The 20609-nt window shown below is 33.1% G+C and overlaps 1 protein-coding gene across 2 annotated transcripts in view; it reads left to right on the top strand.

Annotated features, from left to right (window-relative positions):
* Window positions 1-20234, top strand: part of LOC140445097 (fructose-bisphosphate aldolase-like) — a 32366-nt gene extending 12132 nt beyond the window's left edge. For both annotated transcript variants that reach the window (XM_072536914.1, XM_072536915.1), the window contains exons 2-7: window positions 701-898; window positions 10459-10658; window positions 12908-13173; window positions 16311-16531; window positions 17269-17401; window positions 19866-20234. In XM_072536914.1, the coding sequence (XP_072393015.1) occupies window positions 720-898; window positions 10459-10658; window positions 12908-13173; window positions 16311-16531; window positions 17269-17401; window positions 19866-19961 (1095 nt within the window). In that variant the 5' untranslated portion in view covers window positions 701-719 and the 3' untranslated portion in view covers window positions 19962-20234. The remainder of the gene's footprint in view (window positions 1-700; window positions 899-10458; window positions 10659-12907; window positions 13174-16310; window positions 16532-17268; window positions 17402-19865) is intronic.
* Window positions 20235-20609: the final 375 nt, after the last annotated feature.

Genomic DNA, 20609 nt, shown 5'->3' on the forward strand with positions numbered 1-20609 from the left:
CGAGGACAATTAAGAATCTTATGTCATTTTTTACATTTGTATTTAAAAATGTTTTTTTAATATTGGACTAATATTCTTTCCAATTTCAATTAAACAAATTCTTTTAGGCCAATGTCTTATTCCTCAGCCTTGAACCAAATTATCCATGCAATATCCTTTATCTGTAGAAAATGTGCTGACAATACCTCCTAACTAAAATAAATTAATTCAAAAACTTTCAGTTGATTTTTTCTGGACTTATGTACATGTATTTTTACATGAATTTACATGTTACAGCAGGTAGTAGGTATTGTCACATTACCGAGGGCATATACCTAAAACTATTATTTTTACAATCATTTAACTATCCAAAGTTATTTGTAGCAGTAGCTCCATGTTGAATTAAATATTCTACTTTCGTGTTTGTCCTATTAATTTGTTCAAGAGCCTCTCAACCCTTTCAGTATTTGATGAAATTACCTTTCAATATTGTTCACTAACACTACCTCATCAGTTTACACTACAGAGGGTACCCAGAGAGAGTAACGAGATTTATCAAATTTGGAAAGTAAATATTACAACTAAGTAAAAGTTGTTGTTTACAAATAACTAACCTAAAATTCAGTAGATCAAATAGTTAACAGAGATTGTTCAATAAAATTAGATTTGTCAAACTTGTTCAAAATTTTTTTGTATTTACTTAGTCATATTCCTATTGCAGTCTACCTGCAACCGTCGAAATGACTACCTCTTGGAACTATCCCGATGCTGCCCTCCGAGCTGAACTCAAAAAGATTGCTGATGCTATCGTCGCTCCTGGAAAAGGTATTTTAGCTGCCGATGAATCAGTCCCTACCGTAGGCAAGCGTTTTGCTGACATCGGAATTGAAAACACCGAAGACAACCGCCGTAAATACAGGTGAGATACATTTTATCATATTGTATATTTTCTGTTTGTGAAATTTTCTGTTTTAATTTAACTTAAAATATGCTGTGAAAAAATTATTAGACCCATGAACGCCCAAATTATTTTTTTTCTTCAAATTTAAAATTGTTGCTTATACATAATTATCAGTAATATTGTTCTTAATATGGAAATATTGATGAAATTGTTTTATATATTTGCATTTTTGGATTATGACACGTCCTATAAATAGATCACTGGGCTTTATTATTATCATAATTGCAAGTATGTATGAACGAGTTAAAAACCGTTATGGGAATTAACATTTTTATTTACGTCTAATAAACATAAGTTTGTTTTTTTAGTTGTATATTTTCCAACAAATCTGTGATGTTGATCAGTGCCTCCATGAATATATTAATATACTTGCGGTTAAGAATTAAACGTTTTCCTTTGAACTCCTGATTTCCTCTAGTAGCTTGTGCGAGGGGTTCTTCATTATCAAAATTAGATGCTGTATTAATACACTTATTATTGTTTCATTCTACAAAAAGTATTTCTCCATTCACATCAAATCACAAATCGTCATTATTGACGAGCTTCTTTACTAAGAGATTGCTCATAGCATGAGCATGCTTATCATAAGAGTTCATAACTCATTGCTTTAATAAATTGTGTCTATATTATTTCACAATCATTTCATTTACTTTATTTTTTTATATTTATTATCCAAAATAATATTTGTTAAAATATTAGTTACTGCGGAATAATTTCTTCTAAATATGATAAAATATAAAACCTATGAAAATCGGAATAAACAATCGCAATGTAAAATTAAAAAAAAACGACGAATTTTGTAAATTCACATTCAACTGAATACTGAAATACTGCACATTTTGATAACGCTTACCAGTGCCCTATTTATAGATCAGTCAAATAAAACTTATAATGACGATTCAACAATTTGGATACTAAGTGACATAGAAATCCGAACACCCAATTTAAATGATTTTATTTTAATAAAATTTTGTATAAGTACTTAATGAAGCATAATAAGTAAATGATTAAAATTTCAAAATGATTGCATTGCTTTAAAGCCCTTTTACCTTTAATAATGTGTGGATACACCCCGATGTGTTACGCATGCTCCAACGCGCCTAGGCATGCTTCTGATCAGGTGGTCAATGTCCTCTTGTGGTATCTCATTCCAGGCAACCACCAACTCCTGTCGAAGTGCTTGTAGAGTCTGAGGAGGACATTTCAAATTGAGCAATCTCCTGCCCATCATATCCCACACGTGCTCAATTGGAGATAAGTCGTGAGATCTTGGTGGCCATGCTAACAATATGACATCATTATGTTGAAAGAAGTCTATTGTGACTCTTGCAATATGTGGTCGGGCATTATCTTGTTGGAAAGTTGGATTTGCCAGGGTGTCAAGATAGGGTAAAAGGTGGGGTTCTAAAACTTCTTGGATATAACGCTGCGCGTTCATGTTACCTCTGATGAAGATAAAAGGTGACCTGGAACCATAAGCTATAGCACCCCAAACCATAACTCCAACAGTGTGATGAACATGTCTTTCAACAAAAAACTGTGGATTCCTCCTTTCACCACGTCGCCTTCTAACCCTCGCTCGACCATCGTGCATGCCTAAACTAAATCGAGACTCGTCACTAAAGACAATACTGTTCCATTCCTGATTCCAGAGTGACCGTTCTCTGCACCACTGAAGGCGATTACGGCGGTGTTCTGGAATTAAAGGGAGGAGCCAGTGTGGTCGGTATGAAAACAGGCCAAAACTTCTCATTCGTCGGTAAACACTTCGCATGCCAATAGGTCTTCCGTGTTCTGCAAACCATTCATTTGCAATGGAGCTGGTAGTGGAGAAACGGTCTCTTAAGGCCAATAATCTTAGGCGGCGATCTTCACGGTCTGTTGTTCTACGGCGGCGTCCAGAGCCCCTTGCTCTTTGCGTACGGCCTTCTTGAAGCCATGCCTGACAACACCTAACACACTTCTTTGCACTCTAACTGCAACTTCCCGAAAAGAAAGTCCAGCTTCCCGAAGTCCCATTATACGGCCCCTATCAAATTCACTAAGTTGACGAAATCGTACAGGTCTCCGTACTCTAGGCATTACCAATCGTAAAGAATGTCAAGAACCACAATCCGCCAAATTTGGATCTTTACTGCGGCTGAAATATTCATTTTTAGATTGTTAGTGAATTTAAAAACAAAAAGTATAAAAACCGAAATCTCCAACTGATAAGGCTAAAAACTTTATCACTTGTTTTTTTTTTCAGTAAGATAAATAAATTACACCAAATTTTATTGCAATAAAATCATTTACACTGGGTGTTCGGATTTCTATGTCACTTAGTATATTTCCGACATTTATTCATGAATATATTTTATAATAAATATTAATCAACAAGAATAATCCAGTCAACGATAAAAAAGGCCATTATGAAACTTTTATTATTAAAGGTGCAAATCGAAACAAAATCAGTAAATTTGTCCGATATATATGTTTTTATTAAAACGATATTAGAAATTTAGTACAACAATAATTATAATTCAGTTTATACTATCTAAAATATCTGTGGAAAAATTTTATTCCAATTTAAACAAATTTTAAGTGTTGAAAAAAAAAATAAAATTTTCTGTGATCTGTAAATGGGACGCTGACCGATAATGGGCTAATGAAATATCTTTAGAATTGTTTTTTATTTGGCTTATCTGTGAACTTTGGAATTGATCTTATCTTTTTAATTCCCCAAGTTTAGTCATGTTTCAAAATTCTATAGATTTTCAAGTATATTTAGAAATATTTTATTTTAAGATTTCTAGATCGGAAAAGTTTTTAAAATATTCAAAAGAAAAAATACGTATGTGGTTAATAAAAAAATATATACGAGTAGGATGATAATTAAAATGTAAAATTTTACAAGAAAATAGCTTTATAGCTGTAGGTACGTTAGATTAAGAGATCATCTGTAACATTTACATTTAAGTCGTAAGAAATTTACAAACTATATAAACACACTACATAAATTTCATTTTCACAGTGACGAGCCTAAAATTTAACATTTGTTCACATCAATGTTGCATCACTAGACTAACCGATAGTTCTTGATAATCGAGATAGTGGAATATTTTGATAGGGAAGAATGTAATCTGTAGTAGTATAAGAAAAGTCTTTTAAAATGAATAGGAATATCCAATAATATAAACCAAACCTGAAATACAACATGATACGTATCACTAGATCAAAAGTCAAAAATCATTAGATAATTTTACACAGTAAATCAGGTGCCGTTTGCTGGAGTTTGCAGCTTGGCTGGCAGTTTTTCAGAAAAATTTCTGATGTCGGTGTTGGGGATCGAACCCAGGCCCTCCGGCTTGGTAAACTGACGCCACTGAGCTTCGGTCGTCACCGTATTATACCAGCGACACCATAACAGTATTCTTTATTATTGTTTTATTGGTGCAGTGTATTATTACTCATTGTAATTGAAATGGATAATTATTATTGAAAATGGCTGCTAACGAAAATAACGAACCCGATGAACTTACTGGTGACAACAAAGAGGCTATTGAGATCCCCCTGGTGATCAAATTCATTTTGAAGATCCAAATGCACCTGCCAACGAGGTTGCTGATGCTCCGACCAATGAGACGAACAACTAAAAAAGGTCGAAAAGAAAAGTGTCAAGTGTCAAATCCTCAACAAATTTAAAAAATTTATTCTAAATATATATGTTGAACAACAAAAAATTCGCCAGTATTTATGCAAGTGTAGTTGTTTTACCAGAGTAGCAGAATAAAATTTTATGCTCGAGCTCAAGACATTGTAATTGATACAATGATTTAGAAATTAAACAAAATTGGAACAAGTAGATATTAAACAAAAAAGGGTGAAGAATTCAGAGTAGCAGAATTTATTAAGTTTGCGTGTGGTGGTTTGCAAGAGTTTTTGATGCATTATAGGTCATAATAGAACTGATAAAAGTCGCCAGAGAGAAAAAAGTCCGAGTTAGACAATCCAGTATCTCTTTTCTTTTACAAGATGGATTTTTTAGGGTAAATTTAGTCGTCCCTATCCATCGCCTTCCTCCGCCCAGCACGTATTCTCATATTTCTCATGTCTTCATCGATGTTATCAAAGAACCTACTTCTGGGTCTTCCTCTTCTTCCCTGACCAATGGGTCTATCAAGAAGCGTTGTTCTAGTTGGGTCATTTTGTTCCATCCATGCCCTATCCACCTCAGATGTCCTATCTTAATTTATTTTAAGATATCTGATTCCTGGTATATTCTATAAAGTTCGAAGTTGTATCTCCACATTCTATTGCTATTCACCGCTCCATAGATTGGCCTTAGTACTTTTCCTTCGAAACATCCTAACATGATTCCCTTTCTTTTTGTTAGAGTCCGGGTCTCTGAACCATATGTTAGGACTGGGTGTCTTGTAGAGTTTTACCTTTGTATTTCTCGATATAATTGAGGATTTAAGAAGAAGATTAACCCCAAAATAGCATCTTTTGGCCATTCAACTGATATATTTCGAGCTGCTGGGAATAGAATAAGCAGGGTCAATGTAGTCGCCAACATCTTTAGAAGATAGGCACATTTAGAAGAAGAAGGCCATTCAAATTCTGTGGTAAATTTTCAGTGTTAACGAGCGCTTCCAGCTATTAAATTTGTTCACTTCTTCGATATCTTCGTCTTCTATAACAGTTGGCCGTGGAATTTATGGTTGCCTGCTTATTTTCATGTATTTCGTTTTGATGGTGTTTATATTTAAACCCATTTTTGTAGCTGATTCTTTTAGTGCTACATGCGCCTCTCTAGTACAGCGTTTTCCGTTCTCCCAACAATATTGACATCATCAGCATAGGCAAGCAGTTGCACCGATTTGTTATATGTTGATCCGATGTTTGTGACATACGTATTACTTTTTCCAAAGCCAGATTGAACAGTGTACAGGAGAGAGGGTCTCCCTGGCGCAGCTCGTTATTTGTTTTAAATTGTTCAGACAGTTACCCCTGGATTCGTACTATACATTCAACTTTTTCAGGTTTTGGGTATTATAGAATTATAAAAGAACAACGAAAACTTTGTATTTCCAACTAAAATGTATTGATTCGTTTTTATACAAGATTCAATAGTACCTACTTAATTTGAAATCATGAATACAAACTACAAATGCTCTAAATATCGCAATACAGATTAGTAAATTAGGAATGTGAGTATAAACTATTTCTCCGCGTTATTCCAACGTGCTGTCTGAACTATAATTGGAGTGTTTATTTTTGGCCAAACGAATCAACGAAATACTCTAATTGTCTAAAGTTAAAATTCTCACTTTTGAAGAGCATGATCACGTTTATTCGGTAGTTCAATCATTATTATTTATAAGCCCATATATTATTATCATCAGAACCATTTAATTGGTTATATAACTTCAATAAAATTTAGTATTGGTATTAAGTGAATTAAAACTTTAGCATTATGATTTGGTTTTGATTTTTCTTGAAGTTTAGAGAAAAAAATAACAATCATAATTAACGAGTTAACAACAAATCTTTAAAGTGTTAATTCTTTTTAAATGAGGCGAAAAGCTCTGGTTCATTCGGAACAATATTCATATGAGATTTTTTGCTTAATCATTTTCATTAGATACCCCAAACAAGGTTCAAGAGGTTTTTCAGGCGAAAAGTTCAAATTTTTTAAACAATTTTTTTAAACAAATTGTAGCAATCAATTTTTTAGGCCCGGACAATTTTTTTATTAATTTTTTGAATCGATAATACCAAATAAGTCTCGTGTAATTTTTTTGTAAACTTGATCGTTTTCGAGTTATAAACAAAGCGCAAAATTGCGATTTTCAAGGCTCAAGGACCTAAATTCAAATTCAAACATTGTTCTATAATTTCCCGATAAGTATTTTCGGGCTATTTAATTTTAAAACATTATTTTTTAATGCTTATGACAAGACGAGCGCTCGAGATGCGGGTATATAAGAGAGAGAAGCAAGATCTAGTGCATACATTTTTGCTTAAAATAAAATTACCGTTTTATTTGTAGTTTGTATTTTAATTTTTTTTTAGTAATTAACGACCAAATTTCTTTCTTTCAAACCGAACAACAAAAAACATTTCGTCAAAGATACGAGGTTCAAAAGGGTATATTTGGTAATTTTCTCATTCCGATAAAAATGTTGCAAAAATTGATTTTGATACTTTTGCAATAAGTAAAAATAACTATGTCAGATAATGCCGATAAGTATGTTTCGACTAAAAAACAATTGCATCATAACAAGTGAAAAATAAATATAGTATTATAGGTATTATCAAAATAAAACTGTTGACATATCACGATACGGTATTCACAAATTATTTAATGTATAAATGATTTTGTATACGTGTTCAATGTACTTGATTATGTATTCCTAAAGTATTTTTTGCCTTCTTTTTCTTCTACTAAAAGGAGATGGTAGAGACACGTGTAGGGGTGTTATTATAGTCTTCGAGTGGAATCTTTTCCGATTGAATCGTACATTTTGCGGTTAGTATAGACATACAGGGTCTCAGAGTGGAAACTTTTCCAATTGAATTGTATATTTTTCGGTTTATTTTTTTCTTTATTTACTCACTACTGTTTTCAATTTTTGCAATAACATTACTATTTTATATTTTAATCACCACTGATCCAAATGATCCCTAGAGATTATTTATTAAAGGTTATTCCCTAAAGATTTTAGTATTTCTAAAATGAATAGATGACCAACTATTATAGAAGAGTAGATGATGCTCTTAAGTTGTAGTCAAAGTAAATCGTCTAGGAGAAGGAAAACCCCAAAATTAAACCTTGGTCCTACAAATCCATCGAGTTAGAATCTATCTAGAAGCTATTAGCATATTAACGTGTGTATTAAAAACAGCGTAGGTAGGCGTGGCTAACGATGATACCAATATGGCGGTGGGATCATGGCCGGACTCAATAATATTAAAACTACTATAAAAATATGACTAGTTATTCAGAAGATTTAATCATAATCTAAAAAAGTGCAATACATTTTTAATAAACTATGATTTATTTATCCCGTGGTAAACACTAAAAACACGATATATTATACATAAAGATAAATTAATACAGTCAAATACTATTAATTTATTCTCTGAAGTACGGGCCATTACTTTGTTTACATATTTGTATACTAACCTGTAGAACGTTATTCCTGAAGATTTTTTATTAACATTGCTTCTGCTACTGCAACTACGTTGAGAACAAGAAACCATTATTATGCACTATCACAATATATTATTACAGTTTCTATAAAAGTATTATAAAACTAAAAATATTCGAAAAACAACAAACATACGATCTGTCAAAAGTGTCAAAACAATTTTAACAATATGGCCGAAGTGAGGTCGTTTTTAGTCACGTGATGCCCTCTCCATAGATTCTAACTCGATGTACAAATCTAAGTAACTCCCCGTTACTCGAAAAAAAAAAAACATGAAGGTAGAAAACGCAGCAAGACGCCTCGGAATGAATTGATTGGATGAAAAACAAATATTATTTTACAAGATGTAGCAGTTTATCTGTGGCAGTGACCACCACTTATTAAAAGCCAAGATCACATTTGGAGTAGACAAACCAAGAAAAGAAAAGAAGATGGAAGAGAGAAAGTGATAGCGAATAGTATATCCTAATCAGATTAGAACAAGAAAGCGCGAGGGAATTATTCAGGAATAATAGACCAATGGAAAGTTCGAAAATAGAAAATTTAATAATAACGAAGAATATTACTCCCATATAAAAATGTATCTCCAGGAGGTAGCAACAGAAGTCATCGATTAAGAATTCCAAAATCAGAGACAACTTCCATATTGGTTTGACGAAGAGATAGACGAAGAATAAGAAATAGAAAGGAAAAGAGACCAATATCAAAAATTCTTAAATACAAAGAATGACACTGATAATATAGTCTATAAGGAGACTCAAGCTAAAGTACGAAAAATGATATGCCGGAAGAAAAATTAAGCATGGCAACAAAATGTAACATGATAAATTCACATCTAGGTGAACGAAGAAGCACGGAAAGTTGGAGAGTCTTAAAATCTTTAAATTAAAAAGGGAGATATAGTATCAACAATAAAGCTGGATAATTGGGATGCATATTTTGAGAAACTCTTAAAGGAAGATAGACCACAATTTAAAGACAAAAACGAAACGCAAAACATAAATATCTTAAATTCACCCATACTAATAACCACGAAAAAAATGGAAAAGTATTTTTGTCGATCCCTCTCATAATCCGTTTTTGTTTTCTTGACTAATCGATTTGAGTCACTTCAGTTTATATTCTTGGTAATATAGTGCCGTTTTTATTTATTTATTTTTTAGGAAAGCTATCTTTTTTTCCTTGTTTTTTTTTGGTTAATATATTTGTAGTCCATTATTTGTTATCCATTTTTTATTTTTATTTATTGTTTATATTTAAAGAGCTTCTAGGACGAGCTCTATAACATTTCTTTTGAGTTTTCTCCAGATCGTTTCTTCTCTACTTTCACTTTCAATGTTTTCTATTTATAACCTCTGCTCGTGCATTTTTTACACAGAAAGTTTTTTGAGTCTTCTCTAAAATTTTCTATTTTTTGGCTGGTCTATCCTCGTTTGTAAATTTCTTTCTTTCAATTCTTCATTAAATCCGATTTTATAAAGCACCAACATAGTCGCTCTATTCAATATGACATGTCAGACTTTTCACGTCCATTTGTTTATGGTATATAGTTTTATTGTTAAATACAAAATATATCATTAATTTTCGTCCCCTGGTATTTTCAAATGTTTACATTATGTTGAATCTTGTAACTAAAGTACCTAAATGTTTATTCTTAATGCGTTTGTTTTGCAGAGATCCACCATTTTTCCCCTTCTTGTTACTGATTATCTCATTATTTCTTTGACGTATTCTAGGTATTACTTCTATTCTAGTGTTGTTTATCATTAAATCCACCATTCCTTCTCCTTCTTGTTACTTATTCTCCCATTATTTCTTTCGACAATTATATTTTTTACTCGCGGCAGAGAGCTAGCGCTACCATGAACCTCCTTTATTGCAGCTTGTGACAGGTAATGATGTCGGAAATGACCCTTGAGCTACTCAATCCACCTCATTCGTAACACCTTCCATTCCAAAAATTATTTTTTCTTTAATAAACGCTAACTCATGTAAAAACCTTTTCGTCTGCCAATCTCGGAAATTTTCTTCTGATATAGGTTGTATTTAAAATCTTTTATTGCAATAATATTATCAAGAACTATGTATTATGTAAAATATCTATTCTGCTAAAGTCTTCATAAAACTTATAAGAATTATTTATAAATAATAAATCGACAAGTAGTCGTAAATTTCAGATCAAAGTATTAATAAAAAAGCCTTATAAAAACATAAAAAGATATACATACTTTTAATATTTATTCTCTGTGGTGTACTTATAGTAATAGCGTATTTTTTCATATTATATCAAAAACATGTTGACAAAAAAATTTTTTATTACAGACAACTTCTTTTCACCACCGACCCAGCCATTGGACAATACATTTCTGGTGTAATTTTGTTCCACGAAAGTTTATACCAAAAGGCCGATGATGGTACTCCATTCCCAGAACTTCTTAAACAGAGAGGTATCATTCCCGGAATTAAAGTCGACTCTGGTGTCGTACCTCTCTTCGGCAGCAATGACGAATCTACCACACAAGGTATGTCACGTTTTATATTATTAAGTCTGTTAAAAACTTACGTGGAGTAAACAAGGAAACATTATCGCGAAATTTAAAAGAAAACTTCCATACTATACTTTGCATACCCCGTAACAGATGCATTCAAAGAGTCTTCTCATTGTTATGAGATAAATTACACTCATGAGGAGTTAGATAGCTCTTTAAGAAAGAAAATCACAGCTTTTTCAAATAATTCCATTTAAAAACCAAAAATCAATTTATTTAACACATAGAAAAGTTTAGCATTTGAATAAGTTGTAAAACCATTTTCAGCTAAAAATATTGAAAATTGTCGATTTTTTCCTGCAGTTTTCCTCGTCTTGCCTTTTTTTGCGGTAGGCAGAATATTTTGGTGGAGGTTCATCTGAACTGAAAAATTCGAAAATTTTCTTATAGTTTATGCCCTTGGCTCGTGATTGAACGAAGAAATTGAGAAAAAAAAATCTAATTTTTTTGTATAAAATAAGAATGAGTCGGACAAGATGAACTGTGCAAAGTTCAGCAAAATCGGTCGATTCGTTCTCGAGAAATCTTGCCTACCGCACGGGAAAACAAGTTTCGAGAAAAACTCCTTTCGAGTTTTTAAACTGACCGAGCGGTCTGGGCAGAGCGCAGTATTGAAATCTCTATACTGGGGTAATATTGCTGGAACAAATTTTGTGTGAATACTCTTGAAGTACTTTCATATGAAATATATTTTTTTATTTTTTGAAGATACAAGATCTATGTAACCCCAAACGCACAACAGGGTTGTTCATTTGGGAATAAATGAAGCGGATAAAATAAAAATGTTTCCGTTTATTACTTTATTACATACCACGTTTTAATCTGAATAGGACAAGAACAATCGCTGTTTGGATTAATAGTCCATAATTTTTGCATCTTTTTTGGGGTCCCAAAATTGACATTCTCAGCAAAATTCAGCTTGTTCGTATAATTTTTAGAGGTTCAGTGGCATTTTTGTCTCTGATGACTGGCGTATCCTCCTCCTCCTAAGTGCCTTCTCTGTTGAGGTTGGCGATCAATATGGCAAATTTCTCTCTATCCTGGACTTGATGAATTAATTCATTTCCTTTTGTGTGGGTCCAATCTCTGATGTTTCGTAGCCAAGATTTTTTCTTTCATCCTATGCCCCTTCTAATATTACCTGGAGCTGCTCAAATTCCCTATGGCGCATTATGTGTCCTAGATATGATGTCTTTGGACTGGCGTATAACAATAACGTTTTCAGTTAAATTGTCACAAATATTGTTAATTTTCCATGTATTCTTTAAAAAGACTTCAGTTATTTGACAAACATCGGTTGTTTTAAAGGTAGTATGTTTCTGCGTAACTCCCTATTAATTTGATTTCAAGATCAATGTTCTCAATGAATTAAGCTCACAAAGGTAAGCAGGAAGTCGAATTGCCGATATACCACCCAAATTCTGTTTCGTCAACAATCTACTTTTTAAATGTATTCTTGTATCTCTTAGAAGGCACAAGGATACATTAAAATGACTGATAATATTTACAAGAGGCCTGCTTTACGCCAATGTTTCTTGTTACCTAGAATGGTAACTTTTATTGTCCATAACAAGGATAGCTTATTTCGGTCATATTTAAAATTTGAATAAACCATTCCACAAAAATATCCACATTCATTTCTTCGTGGTTTAGAACATCCAGTATACACAATAAACGACATCCGTTCCAGGAATGCCATCCGATTTTAATCTTTTCATTTTACCAGTATTTAGAAATAGTGTATCCTGCGTTTATCCATTAATTGTCTAGGTCAAATATTTGTCTAGGTAACTAAAAAGCTTGTTCTTTATGTGTTAGTATTTTTTTAATGGCTCATCGATTTGAGTTAGTCGTATGTGAAAATTATTGGTAAAGTTTGTTTAGCAATTCAATTAGTACCGACTATTTACCGGTTTCAAGTAACAATGGTTTATCTGAGGTACAAGGTCTTAACAATGGGATAAGTCAGATAAATTTAATAATATTTACGACCGCACTAATTGAAGTCAACCATTTTCTGCTAAACAAAATTTACAAAAATTACGAATATCTGAAAAATTACAAGATTTCTAGGATATGCAGAGTTAGCCTCACTCAAAAGTAAACGAAATAAACTAATTTCCACACACCTTCATACATTGGTTTAACCTATTGGATTAAATCGTTTTTTATTTTTGATTTGTTCTACACCATTACATTTTTTTATATAAATAATATTTTAGGTTTGGACGATTTGGCCAAACGTTGCGCCCAATACAAAAAAGATGGTTGTCACTTTGCAAAATGGCGTTGTGTGTTGAAGATCAACCCACAGACACCTTCCATCCAAGCACTTATTGAAAATGCTAACGTACTGGCTCGTTATGCATCCATCTGCCAGGCAAACAGAATTGTACCCATCGTGGAACCTGAAATCTTACCTGATGGAGGTCACGACATTCTCATATGTCAGAAAACAACTGAAACAGTATTGGCGTACGTCTACAAAGTAAGTTACAAAAAAAAGTATATTTTTTTGTAGACATTAAAAAAATGCTACTAAAATGACAATCTCTTCGGTGATTTAAAATATATATAAATAGATAACTCTTCAAGTGTCTATGCTATACGCCTCTGGTGATAGCGAAAAAGTCTTTTTACTGTAACTTCAGGTATTTTAAACTATTCAGTCCCTGCATCTCTTTCTAATTTGCCAAGTTTATCGACCACGTGACTTAAATGACTAATGAGAAGGTCACGTGGTCGATAAACCCGTCTCATTAGAAAGAGATGCAGGGACTGCTTTGCGTCAGTTTTCTCTGTCTCACTGGGGGAACGCGACTATATGGCAGCAGTCGATCTATTTGTATTATGTCTATGGGTTTAAATAAAGATCAAAATTCACTTTTCAATATTAAAATAAAATATCCTTTATATCATCTTAGGAGCAATATTTTTTTCTATCAGTGAAATACCGTGTATCTGGTGGTCTGATAAGTAACCTCCTTCGCCGATTAGGGCACTGCGATTTCATAAAAAATATTAGTTCTAGAAACAGTGAAGAAAATATGCTAACTGAGCTAGCATATAAAGGAAGCTACGAAATAAAAGCTCATATTGAAAAAGCCAGAAGCTCTTTTAACGCTGTCAATGTGGTCGCCAACATCACAAGAAGATAGGTACCTTTAGAAGAAGAAGAAAGTCTAACCTATTTTGATATCTGCATAAACTTGACGTGTTTGGAAAAATGACGCATATGGAGAAAAACGATTTTCGAACTCTCATTAAACATTATTATTTGTGAAATAAAACGGCAAAGGACACAAAAGAAATCCTGGACAAATATTATGGTACTGTCCAATTATATACATATCTACACGACAGAATTTGGTTCCATATTTCGTAGTGGCCGTATATCTCCATTGGATGAACCACGTACTGGACGGCATTCCGATGCAGTTACACCGGAAAATGTAAAGAAAGTCCATTAAATGGTTTTAGCTAATCGTAAAGTGAAGGTGCGTGACTTAGCAGAGGCCACAAGAATTAGTAAAGAGCGCACTGGCCAAAACTATGATCGTGTGACCACTTCTCAGCAGTGTTTGGACCTTGTGAACCGTAAACAGTCCGACTTTTGGCGTCGATTGATAACCGTTGTTGAAACCCCAATGGGCCACTGAATTTTTGGATTGCATTGACATAATTTTAATTGACTTAAAAAAGGTAAAAATCAATAGACAATATTATTGTGCATTATTGAACAAATTGAAGCAGGAACTCAGTGAGAAACGGGATAATTCAAAAGAAAAAAGTTCTGTTTCTCCAAGAAACTGCACGGGTTCACAAGATCGTTATGACAGTGGCAAAAATTCATGAGTTGGGCTTCGAATTACTTTCTCAGCCTTCTTAGCCTCCTGATTTTGCTCGCTCCGATTATTATGTGTTCTGAAGAGATGGCGCGTAAATTCAAAATTCAGCTTGAACGAAGAGATAATTGTCGAAACAAACGCCTGTTTCTCAGAGCTTCTAGATTTCTATTCGCATAAAGAAGTTTGAAAATCGCTCGAATCGTTGTATTGAGTTAAAAACTATATCGAATAAAATGAAAGATATTTCTGGAAAAACATGTTCTGCATTTTAAAGGTTATTTATCAGATCACCTGGTATACCAATATGGTCTGAACAAATATTATGGTACTGTCCAATTATATACATATCTACACGACAAAATTTGGTTCCATATTTCGTAGTGGCCGTATATCTCCATTGGATGAACCACGTACTGGACGGCACTCCGATACAGTTACACCGGAAAATGTGAAGAAAGTCCATTAAATGGTTTTAGCTGATCGTAAAGTGAAGGTGCCTGACTTAGCAGAGGCCACAAGAATTAGTTAAGAGCGCACTGGCCAAAACTATGATCGTGTAACCACTCCTCAGCAGTGTTTGGACCGTGTGAACCGTAAACCGTCCGACTTTTGGCGTCGATTGATAACCGTTGTTGAAACCCCAATGGGCCACTGTATTTTTGGATTGCATTGACATAATTTTAATTGACTTAAAAAAGGTAAAAATCAATAGACAATATTATTGTGCATTATTGAACAAATTGAAGCAGGAACTCAGTAAGAAACAGGATAATTCTGAAGAAAAAAGTGCTGCTTCTCCAAGAAACTGCACGAGCTCACAAGAGGGTTATGACAGTGGCAAAAATTCTTGAGTTGGGCTTCGAATTATTTTCTTAGTCTCCTGATTTTGCTCGCTCCGATTATTATGTGTTCTGAAGATATGGCGCGTAAATACAAAATTCAGCTTGAACGAAGAGATAATTGTCGAAACAAACGCCTGTTTCTCAGAGCTTCTAGGTTTATATTCGCATAAAGAAGTTTGAAAATCGCTCGAATCGTTGTATTGAGTTAAAAAGAGTTAAAAGGTGCATATTCAATCATTTTGATTAAAAAGTTTGTATTTGTAAATACTAATATATATAAACAACCAACAAGATTTGTTTGTTCTAATTGATGCAGTTCCGAGGTGTCGAATCGGGTTTATGTCTTAGCGTAGTAATAAAAAAATAATAATAAATAAAAAAAATAAGTTTAAATGTAAATACTAACCCTATCTTGTGTAAAGAGAGAACTCAAAACAAATTGACTGGCCAGTAAGTTGTAAAAAACAATGCCAATAAAACACACACGCAATTGATGGCCAGTAAGTTGTAAAAAACAATGCCAATAAAACACACACACAATTGATGCAGTTTCAATTCAATAATAAACTGTTTTTTAATAATATTTTTTAAATTCTATGTTTATATTCACTGTGAGGACGTCTGCTTGGTTGTTTACTAACTTCCATGCACTTCCAGTTAAAGTCAAAATTTGACCAACGTAGCACAAAATTAATTATCAAATTTGCTAGGTAGTTGGGACTTGTCTAGTGAACAGAATTTAACATCCTGTTCCATTGTCTATGACCTGAATTGAGTAACTCATTACAAATCGTATGTTGTCAAATTATCATTATAAATTAATAACTATTCTTCTTAAAGTATTATCTTGAATAAGATCAAATAAGAGTACTTTATAGGTATAATAATTATTTCAGTATTAATACCTAACTATATTAATATCAATTTTCCATCAGGCTCTTGCAGATCACAACGTCTACCTCGAAGGAACTCTCTTGAAACCCAACATGGTTACCTCAGGTCAATCCTCTGCAAACAAATCCACACCAGCACAAGTAGCAGAAGCTACAGTAACTGCTTTACAACGCAGATTACCCCCTGCAGTTCCCGGAGTCACTTTCTTGTCTGGAGGACAATCTGAAGAAGAAGCTACTGTCAACTTAAACGCCATCAACCAGTAAGTACAAAAAATAAAATGGTTTATTTCTTTTAGTTCCATGGCCGATATCGATTGTTGGATATCATGCTGACCACCACTAAAAAGTTCTTATAAATCTACATAAAAAACTTGTTTTGAATATATTTCAAATATATTTTTGAAAATATTTCTTATTTTCCGAAAACTTGAATGTATTTCAGAGTACTTTATTTTTTATTTAGTGGGATGCCTTCACATTTCTTTCACGGCAATTGGTGGTTTGCTCTGATTTCTCTATTTCACTTTTATTTTTGTGTCTTTATACTTATTTTTTCAAGTTTGATGGTACATATCTCCCCTTTTTTTCATGACACATTAAAATGTAGACATGTCCTCTGATGTAGCTTTATGAATGTATGGTTTTTTTCATTTATATTTTCTTCTTTAATTCTATGGATTGTTTCTCTGGTTAATTTTATACATCCACGTTACGCTTGGTCAGAAAATGTTGCATTTATTTATGAATGTTTAAGCGTTTACGGATTTTATTTGGTTTTAACCGCCTTGTATAGAAGTTTTATATTATCAGTCTGTGCTTCTATAACCAAACCAATGACACAATTGTTTTAAATTGTCTTATTTTTATTTATAATTTAAAAATTAACGTAATATAACCTTACCAAAACTCAAATCGAGAATCTGATCATGGCGACTTTGTAAATTTGATCCAGATTTTCAAATTATTTGTTGAACTATGAATGATTTTTTTTTTTCAGATTCCCAGGAAAGAGACCGTGGGCGCTAACTTTCAGTTATGGGCGTGCACTTCAAGCTTCCGTTCTCCGTGCTTGGGGAGGAAAAGATGAAAACATCAAAGCTGGACAAGAAGAATTGATGAAACGTGCTAAGGCAAGTAATTTTATTAAAATAATCAAATCTTTACGATGTAATCTGCGAAAAGAATGCTATAAAAAAATGTATGCATCGTTTGTAACATGACAAAAAATAATACACAGTTTTTAATTTCCATATAATATGACTTAACATGAAACGCATCTTTTCAGAAGAATGGTAATTTTGAACTAGTTTCAAGCTAGCCTAAACGTCTGTCGGCATTGTTGGAAACATCTTTTATTTTGAAAAAATGATTTTATTTGCACTTTTTATTCGATTTCATTTTTTATTTATTGACTTTAATTATTTAAAACAACTACATTTCTCTATTATGCAGATGCACTAGAAACCTAAAACCAAGATCACTATTATTATAAAAATTAATATTAAATTCATCAGGTTTCCGGGCTGAACCGCTTCGATCATCACTGCGCTGAGCCTTTGTTATCCTCTCTGATGTTTTCTTCAGGGATTCCGGGGTCTATCTCCTGAGCCCCCAGACCACTACACTGTCACTGCACTACTGCTACTATGGACAACAGACAGATCATTTATACCTTGGATGATGACGTGGTTGGCATGGGGGTTTGCGCGAAGATTTTTGACGGCGAGATTTTGATTGAAAGATGGAGCGGACATTTTCTTTATGAGAGGTCTCCATGTCGAAGGTAACCGGATGCTGTCATCTCTTTTATTGAGACAATTTGGCCTTTTTCAATGTCTATAGCTCTTCCGATAATTCTTGGTTTATGGAAGCGGATGGGGGCTATGGTTCTGAAGTTTTCATAAATCATATGAATGTTCATAAATCCTATTTTGGATTCTACAGTTTGTTTGGCCTACGTAAGACCGGGGCAATCTGCACAAGGAATTCTTAAACTCTGTGTTGTTCATTTTGGAATGTTTTCTTTGATTGATCCGATAATAGATGAAAGTTTTTGTTGGGGGGTAAATATTGTATTTATTCCTCTTAAGGTACCAATTTTTAATACACTAGGACTTTTTCTTCCAGAAAAGGAAAAAGTCTAAGAATATAACAAAGAAGCAACGCATTCACGAGGGTACTTCTTTGGACAAAGAGGTTCCTTTATATCAAATCTAAAGATTATATGACTTTTCCTTCAATAGAAAAGGAAGGTATAGAAATATGACAAAATGAAGAAGGCCTATGTACGTCATACGGCCTATAATGGCAAGAGGAACGCATGTATCAAATTTCAAGACTAGGGTTTTTTCTTTAAGAAAAAGAAAGGCATAAGATTATGAAAATACCTGTTCACCCCAGCATCAAAAGTGTTCTTTCTTATACCAAGGAGACTTAGTGTACCAAATTTCAAGACTCTAGGATTTTCCACTCCAATAAAAATAAAATGCCAAAGAATATGAGAAGTGAGAAGAGGACGTATTTACCGCAAATTATATAAGGTCCTGCTTGGAACCAAGAGGATTCTATGTACCAAGTTTCAAGGCTCTAGGATATTTCCTTAAAAATTTATATCATCATCATCATCAGTGGCATTACAGCTCGTTATGAGCCAAAGCCTTCTTCAGAACAATCTTCCATTCGCCCCTGTCTCTGGCCAATCTTCTCCATGCTTTAACTCCGATAGATTTTAGATCATCCTCTATGTTATCTTGATACCTAAGTTTTGGTCTTCCTCTGGCTCGTCTTTCCACTGGTCCTCTTCGGTCGAAATTTTTTCTGATCGTTGCATCTTCATCTCGTCTAATTACATGTCCTACCCATCGAAGGCGTGCTAATTTAATATATTTTACAACGTCAGGTTCCCCAAAACTTCTAACTACGCCACAAACCCTGTTCTTGGATTCCTCAATATATTTTTCTTAGAATTTTTCTCTCGAAACGTTTAAGCAATTCTTGGTCGTTCTGTGTAAGTGACCACGTTTCAGACCCGTATGTTAACACTGGCCTTATTAGTGTTTTATATATGGTAACTTTAATTTTTCTGGGTAGTTTTGGGGCCATATGTTTCCTCAAGCCATAATAGCACTTATTGGCAAGCACTATTCTTCTTTTAATTTCGTCGCTGACATTGTTGTCTTTGGTCAGCAGCGAGCCCAGGTAGACGAAGGTTAAAAATTTATATAATATATATTATTATATAACGGACTATATATATTATATATATAACTATTATAATATATTATATAACGGACTGTCATGTCCTACGTTAATAAATAATTGCCAATTCATTTTTATAATTAAATTGTAACAGAGTTCTATGCAACTTAGATTAACCGACCTTTGCTGACGCAAGATGAGATTTTTTCTTTACCCAAAAACGTGTATTTTTGTCAAGCATGTTTATATTTCACTACAAAAATTAAGTCTAATTAAATAATTTAGTCATAGTATTTAAATTTCACTAGTAAATGTGTGGAAATCCTCTAATGATAGATATAACCATCACAATTATGTCAGAATATAAATCTTATTATGTTATTTGTAATATTGCAGGCTAATAGCGAAGCTTCTCTTGGAAAATACGTAGCTGGTAGTGTGTCAGGAAAAGCCGGAGATGCAGGTTTGTTCATCAAAGACCACGCCTATTAAGCAAATTCTCACAAATTTGTTGTGAATGTAACGTTATTAGTGAAACATGTTTTAGATCTACATTGAACAAATCCAAATTTATAAAGTCTGTTATATTTTATCTGTTATTGTGTATATACAATTTTGTTTAGAAATTTATACAATATTTATTGTGGACTATTATTTATAGGTACACGTCGTGATTATACTTTATTTTATGAATCAATTGTTAATTTCTTAGAACATCTATTTGTGGAAGTGAAATTGAAAAATAATAAATAATAAATGTCTTAATTTTTGTTTACATTCAATATATTACCCCTAATCTTTAAATCCAACGAAATTGTCCCATTATCCCCAAATACAAGTAAACGAATGTAAATAGTTGTAACAGACAAAATATTCTACATGTGACAGACAGATTTCGAAGCCGAGAAAATAATAAAAATAGTCACGAAAAAACTACTAGAAAAAAACAATAACTAAAGTTCGTTCGCCTAACAGAAAAGTAGAATATAAACACTAGGAATGCGTGATCAATTATTCCCAATTTCTAGAGATGCTGAAGAGGTATCTACTTGTTACAAAATCACTTATACTGTAACTGATTATATACAAAAGCGTATCAAAAGTAATTGTGAGTAGAAACTCACAAGTAACGGCAATCTA

This window comes from Diabrotica undecimpunctata, chromosome 7 (assembly GCF_040954645.1).
Source record: "Diabrotica undecimpunctata isolate CICGRU chromosome 7, icDiaUnde3, whole genome shotgun sequence".
NCBI lineage: Eukaryota > Metazoa > Arthropoda > Insecta > Coleoptera > Chrysomelidae > Diabrotica > Diabrotica undecimpunctata.